Source organism: Oncorhynchus keta, chromosome 9, assembly GCF_023373465.1.
Source record: "Oncorhynchus keta strain PuntledgeMale-10-30-2019 chromosome 9, Oket_V2, whole genome shotgun sequence".
NCBI classification, from domain to species: domain Eukaryota; kingdom Metazoa; phylum Chordata; class Actinopteri; order Salmoniformes; family Salmonidae; genus Oncorhynchus; species Oncorhynchus keta.
Window position 1 is genome coordinate 36691006 of NC_068429.1, and position 7699 is coordinate 36698704.

The window sequence follows — 7699 nt, forward strand, 5'->3', positions numbered from 1 at the left end:
ATCATGACTAGTCTGTGTCTAACACTTGGCCTGTGTGATTGTATGGGAAATGAGTGGTCATGTAAAGAATATGTGTCCTCAGCTGACCATATCACAAGCAGCAAGAAGTAAGTAAAATTACATTATAAAACCATTATTGCTATATTTCATATACGGTGAATAACTATTTATTCAACCATGTGGATACTGGACTCTACTTGCTGAAATGGCACATGTATTTATGGAACATCAATGTGCCGACATTAAATGAATGATGATTTTTTTGTGTGTGTATGAATGATTGTACTCATATGCATAGGTACAAACTAAGTATGTGTCGTCTCAACTTTTATTGTGTCCTTTACTCATTATATAGACATTTTAAATACTGTAACTGTTACCACAGCTACTTATCGCAATACATTTCATACTTCTATTTTAGATTGTCATGCAACTATGCTAAAGTCTGTGATATAGGTGTTAGTGTGGTGATTTTAATTGTCTCCCCTTGCTCCTCAGCATTGATCTCTCTGTTACTGGTTGCTGCCATTGATTCAGTGAGTGCTGGAGTAGTATGTAGGAAGCAACCGTGTGGGAGTTCCCTACAAAGAAGTTTGAAGCTAACCAAACTCATACACAAAGAATCTGTGGACCTCTTAAAAACATACGTAAGTCAAGGCATAATATTTGTCCAGTATTTTAACTGGGTAGTTTGAGACTTGAATGCTGATTGGCTGACAGCCGTGGTATATCAGACTGTATACCACGGAAATGACAAAACATGTATTTTTACTGTTCTAATTACGTTGGTAACCAGTTTGAATGCTGATTGGCTGATTGGCTTAATTATAGCCTCGGGTGACATGTACAGTTGAAGTCGGAAGTTTACATACACTTAGGTTGGAGTTATTAAAACTTGTTTTTCAACCACTCCACAAATTTCTTGTTAGCAAACTCTAGTTTTGGCAAGTCGTTTGGGACACCTACTTTGTGCAAGACACAAGTGTATGTAAACTTCTAACCCACTGGTAATGTGATGAAAGAAATAAAAGCTGATATAAATCATTCTCTCTGCTATCATTCTGACATTCTGACACATTCTTAAAATAAAGTGGTGATCCTAACTGACCTAAGACAGGGACTTTTTACTTGGATCAAATGTCAGGAATTGTGAAAAACTGACTTTGAATGTATTTGGCTAAGGTGTATGTAAACTTCTGACTTCAACTGTATATTATGGAATCATCCACAGTCTAATGGGAAATGTAAAACTACTTTTAAGCTATTTTATGGCCAAATCATAATGGATTATAGGCTACCTGTTGGAGTTTGTAAAAGGGCTTCCAAGAACTTCCAGTAATTTGATGTTTTTTTCATTGATCTCCAGAAGCTCAGTCAAGGAGACATGTCAGAGCTGTTCTGCCAGATGTCAATCAACAACGTTCCTGACCCAAACATCTCTGGCCTTGACCCCTCAGAGCGGATGTTGAGCATCTACTCCCACTGTAAGGCTTTCCTACCACACCTGAAGAGGGTCACTGAGCAACAGACAGACTTACAGCCACCATCCAGCTCACTGCTGAGCAAACTCTCTACTGCCCATAACCGCACCAATGGTCTGGCCAACCAAATAAACTGCATTTACCAAACCCTCTTTCCAAACCTGCCCATCCCACCTGAACCTGTAGATGGACCAACTTCAGTACCCCCCTCCCAGAACGTGTTCCAGCAGAAGGTCTATGGCTGTGTGGTTCTTAAGCGATTCAAGGAGTTCCTGTCACGGGTCACACGTGAACTAAGGACCCTAAAGAGCCAAGTGTGCACTAGGAGGACAACATTTGCAGACACAAATGCACTGTTCTGAGGCTGACCGTCTATTTATTTTATTTATTATTTATTGTACACTTGAAGGTATGGAGGCGTATTGCTGCCACTGAAAGAAAAAATGGCCGGCCAATATTTTTCAGCAGCAGCAATAATCCCCTGTGTATACCACGTCATTTGAACGTCGTCGTTTGTGTAAAGTTGGTTGAGATGTTAACCAATGAGATTTCAATCTTCATTTTTCCACTCAAAAAGACAGCCAGAATTCTGTTGTATTCCCAATGTGTTATCGATATGCTTTCCACCATCTAAAAGCGCAACCAAATTCCATTGAAAAACAATGTCAGATTATTATTTTTTTGTCATGTAAATGTATTGTCGCTGCACTTTCAACCATTCTATAGCACAACAAAGTTCAAATGGGAATAAAATGTCAGATATTTTGTATTTATGCAACAACTTAATGTGTTATCACTGTGCTTCATCTAATAGCGCAACCAAATGAAGTGTTTTGCAGCTGAGATTACATTAAAAGTACATAGTGCAAGCAATCAATGCTGTTCGAGATTTTGTGCAGATTCAAATAGCAATTGTGAAGATCTCCACTGACCTGGGACCTTTGCATACTATCTTGAACATGAATGCTTTCGATGATTATAGAAGACATTTATGGTTACAGTAACCTCAATGTGGCAGTGGATGTGTTACTCATTTTAAGTTTGTATAAATACTATTACATTAATTTGTAAGACAGCCTTAAATTCGGGCTTTCAACTGAATTTCCAGTTGTAAGTGACGCAACCAAATATCAACATTTGAAGGAAATGTATATCTTCTGCTTGGATAGTTCCACCTGTTCCACTGACTTATTCTAGCTTTAATTCCAGTTTGTCTACAAATTCATAATTTATACACTACCTGTCAAAACACCTATTCATTCAAGAGTTTTTCTGTATTTTTTAAAACTATTTTCTACATTGTAGAATAATAGTGAAGACATCAAAACTATGAAATAACACATATGGAATCATGTAGTAACCAAATAAGTGTTAAATAAATCAAATTATATAAAATATAAAACATTTTATATTTGAGATTTTTCAAATAGCCACCCTTCGCATTGATGACAGCTTTGCATACTCTTGGCATTCGCAAAACCAGCTTCATGAAGTAGTCACCTGGAATGCATTTCAATTAACAGGTGTGCCTTGTTAAAAGTTAATTTGTGGAATTTCTTTCCTTCTTAATGCGTTTGAGCCAATTAGTTGTGTTGTGACAATGTAGGGTGGTATACAGAAGATAGCCCTATTTGGTAAAAGACCAAGTCAATATTATGGAAAGAACAGCTCAAATATGCAAAGAGAAACGACAGTCCATCATTACTTTAAGACATGAAGGTCAGTCAATCTGGCAAATTTCAAGTGCAGTCGCAAAAACCATCAAGCTCGGTGATGAAACTGGCTCTCATGAGGACCGCCACAAGAATAAAAGACCAAGAGTTACCTCTGCTACAGAGGATACGTTCATTAGAGTTACCAGCCTCAGAAATTGAAGCCCAAATAAATGCTTCATAGAGTTCAAGTAACAGACACATCTTAACATCAACTGTTCAGAGGAGATTGTGTGAATCAGGCCTTCATGGTCGAATTGCTGCAAAGAAACCACTACTAAAGGACACCAATAAGAAGAAGAGACTTGCTTGGGCCAAGAAACACCAGCAAAGGACATTAGACCGGTGGCAATTTGTCCTTTGGTCTGGAGTCCAAATTGGAGATTTTTGTTTCCAATCGCCATGTCTTGTGAGATGCAGTGTGGGTGAAAGGATGATCTCCACATGTGTATTTCTCACCGTAAAGCATAGAGGAGGTGTTATGGTGTGGATTGCTTTGCTGGTGACACTGTCTGTGATTTATTTAGAATTCAAGGCACACTTAACCAGCATGGCTATCACAGCATTCTGCAGCGATACGCCATCCCATCTGGTTTGGGCTTGGTGGGACTATCATTTGTTTTTCAACAGGACAATAATCCAACACACCCCCAGGCTGTGTAAGGGCTATTTTACCAAGGAGTGTGACGGAGTGCTGCATCAGATGACCTTGCCTCCACAATCCCCCGACCTCAACCCAATGGAGATGGTTTGGGATGAGTTGGACCGCAGAGTGAAGGAAAAGTAGCCAACAAGTGCTCAGCATATGTTGGAACTCCTTCAAGACTGTTGGAAAATAATTCCATGTGAAGCTGGTTGAGAGAATGCCAAGAGTGTGCCAAGCTGTCATCAAGGCAAAGGGTGGCTATTTGAAGAATCTCAAATATAAAATATATTTGGATTTGTTTAACACTTTTTTGGTTACAACATGATTCCTCAACCAAATGTATATGGTTTGGGATGAGTCAGACCACAGAAAAGCAGCAAGCAAGTGCTCAGAATATGTGGGAACAACATGACCTTCTCCCATTCCTCCTCTGGATCATCCAGATCATTGACAAACTTCAGATGGGCCTGGACATGCGCTGGCTTGAGCAGGGGGACCCTGCGTGCGCTGCAGGATTTTAATCCATGACGGGTAGTGTGCTACTAATGGTTTTCTTTGAGACTGTGGTCCCAGGTCTCTTCAGGTCATTGACCAGGTCCTACCATGTAGTTCTGGGCTGATCCCTCACCTTCCTCATTATCATTGATGCCCCACGAGGTGAGATCTTGCATGGAGTCCCAGACCGAGGGTGATTGACCGTCATCTTGAACTTCTTCCATTTTATAATAATTGCACCAACAGTTCTTGTCTTCTCACCAAGCTGCTTGCCTATTGTCCTGTAGCCCATCCCAGCCTTGTGCAGGTCTACCATTTTATCCCTGATGTCCTTACACAGCTCTCTGGTCTTGGCCATTGTGGAGAGGTTGGAGTCTGTTTGATTCAGTGTGTGGACAGGTGTCTGTTATACAGGTAACAAGTTCAAACAGGTGCAGTTAATACAGGTAATGAGTGGAGAACAGGAGGGCTTCTTAAAGAAAAACTAACAGGTCTGTGAGAGCCGGAATTCTTACTGGTTGGTAGGTGATCAAATACTTATGTAATAGAATAAAATGCAAATTAATTAATTAAAAATCATACAATGTGATTTTCTGGATTTTTGTTTTAGATTTCCTTAAAATGTTGATATTTTGTGTGGCACTGACAGCTAAACATAATTCAATATCCAGTTTGTCTACAAATTAATAAATTATATGTTGGATTCACGTCTACATCGCAACCATCGCAACCAAAAATCTAAGTTAAAGTATAGGATTAAATCAAATCAAACTTCAAATGCATTTTAAATCAAGTTTGACCTGATTAAGTCCTATTCTTTAACTTAGATTTTTGGTTGAGCTGGAGACGTGAATCCAACATATGAATTATTGACTTTAAGATTACATTTTAAATCTGCCAAAGCTTGAAACCTTAGGTGTATATCTATTGTCTATTTTTAGCTGAACCCTGGGTTGAATTTAAGCAATAGCTGTTGAAGACTTCGCACATGTTACACTGAGTGTTCAAAACATTAAGAACACTTTCTAGTGGCCGGGGCATGGACTCTACAACGTTCCTAATGTTTTGCAAATAGTGTCATTAGTGATATACACTAAATGTAAAAAAAAATGAGACATGGATTGTGTATATGTACCATTCAGAGGGGGAATGGGCAATACAAAATATTTAAGTGTCTTTGAACGGAGTGTGGTAGTAGGTGCCAGGCAGGAGTGTGTCAAGAACTGCAGCGCTGCTGGGTTTTTCACGCTCAGCAGTTTCCCGTGTGTATCAAGAATGGTCCGCCACCCAAATGACATCCAGCCAACTTGACACAACTGTGGGAAGCATTGGAGTCAACATGGGTCAGCATCCCTGTGGAGCGCTTTCGACACCGTGTGGAGTCCATGCCCTGACAAATTGAGCCTGTTCTGAGGGCAAAATGAGGTGAAACTCAATATTACGAAGGTGTTCCTAATATTTCGTACACTCAGTGTATAACAAAGTATGGTTACATTTCATTTGCTCTGTTAAACTTACCCTTTGGAATGACTTCAATAGCAACAGTGAATCTATTTAGTTGTTAAGAGATCTCTTAATAATTATTCTCACAATAGCACATTGGTAATAGTCAGTGACAAATATCAAAGCTAAGCAGGGACAGCCTAAGTTAAAACCCTGGAAGGGAGACCAGATTGATAGCTATAGATAAATCAACTACTATGTGCTGCCCAGATGTATTATTTCATTCTGATAGTGGATATAATGTTTAAGATCTGACTTTGTTTCAAAGGTATAAATTCAACATATTTTATACAAGGTTGCCTATGTTGAAAATTGGTTACCTTATGACATAATCCTGTGGTGGAAATTTCACCCTCAAAACAACAGTTTATGTTGATTTTTTTTTCTCCAAATGTAATGTATTTTCCATGTAGATCCCACTTCACCATACGTTGACAAATTAAGTTGGACAAAGTTGATCCAACCACTTTGTGCCAAGTAGGAAACTTCTATTGGGAGTATAATTAATGTACGCAGTTACAGTGGGGCAAAAAAGTATTTAAGTTCTCCCACTTAAAAAGATGAGAGAGGCCTGTCATTTTCATCATAGGTACACTTCAATTATGACAGACAAAATGAGGGGAAACAATCCAGAATACCACATTGTAGGATTTTTAATGAATTGCTTTGCAAATTATGGTGGAAAACAAGTATTTGGTCACCTACAAACAAGCAAGATTTCTGGCTCTCACAGACCTGTAACTTCTTCTTTTCTCCTCTGTCCTCCACTCGTTACCAGTATTAATGACACCTGTTTGAACTTGTTATCAGTATAAAAGACACCTGTCCACAACCTCAAACAGTCACACTCCAAACTCCACTATGGCTAAGACCAAAGAGCTGTCAAAGGACACCAGAAACAAAATTGTAGACCTGCACCAGGCTGGGAAGACTGAACCTGCAATAGGTAAGCAGCTTGGTTTGAAGAAATCCACTGTGGGAGCAATTATTAGGAAATGTAAGACATACAAGACCACTGATAAACTCCCTCATTCTGGGACTCCACGCAAGATCTTACCCCGTGGGGTCAAAACGATCACAAGAACGGTGAGCAAAAATCCTAGAACCACACGGGGGGACCTAGTGAATGACCTGCAGAGAGCTGGGAGCAAAGTAACAAAGCCTACCATCAGTAACACACTACGCCGCCAGGGACTCAAATCCTGCAGTGCCAGACGTGTCCCCCTGCTTAAGCCAGTACATGTCCATGCCCATCTGAAGTTTGCTAGAGAGCATTTGGATGATCCAGAAGAAGAATGGGAGAATGTCATATGGTCAGATGAAATCAAAATATAACTTTTTGGTAAAAACTCAACTCGTCGTGTTTGGAGGACAAAGAATGCTGAGTTGCATCCAAAGAACACCATACCTACTGTGAAGCATGGGGGTGGAAACATCATCCTTTGGGTCTGTTTTTCTGCAAAGGGACCAGGACGACTGATCCGTGTGAAGGAAAGAAAGAATGGGGCCATGTATCGTGAGATTTTGAGTGAAAACCTTCCATCAGCAAGGGCATTGAAGATGAAACGTGGCTGGGACTTTCAGCATGACAATGATCCCAAACACACCGCCCGGGCAACGAAGGAGTGGCTTCGTAAGAAGCATTTCAAGGTCCTGGAGTGGTCTAGCCAGTCTCCAGATCTCAACCCCATAGAAAATCTTTGAATGGAGTTGAAAGTCCGTGTTGCCCAGCAACAGCCCCAAAACATTACTGCTCTAGAAATCTGCATGGAGGAATGGGCCAAAATACCAACAGTGTGTGAAAACCTTGTGAAGACTTACAGAAAACGTTTGACCTCTGTCATTGCCAACAAAGGGTATAT

The 7699-nt window shown here is 40.0% G+C and overlaps 1 protein-coding gene across 2 annotated transcripts; it reads left to right on the top strand.

The window, feature by feature from the left end:
* On the top strand, positions 1 to 2354 carry m17 (IL-6 subfamily cytokine M17). Of its 2 annotated transcripts, none has more exons than XM_035776872.1 (3): positions 1 to 107; positions 499 to 647; positions 1367 to 2354. In XM_035776872.1, the coding sequence occupies exons 1-3, from the start codon at positions 50 to 52 to the stop codon at positions 1841 to 1843; spliced, it is 684 nt and encodes a 227-aa protein (XP_035632765.1). In that variant the 5' UTR covers positions 1 to 49; the 3' UTR covers positions 1844 to 2354. The 2 variants fall into 2 exon arrangements, with proteins under 2 accessions (XP_035632765.1, XP_035632767.1); XM_035776874.2 differs by having other exon boundaries at positions 1370 to 2354.
* The last annotated feature ends 5345 nt before the right edge of the window (positions 2355 to 7699 follow it).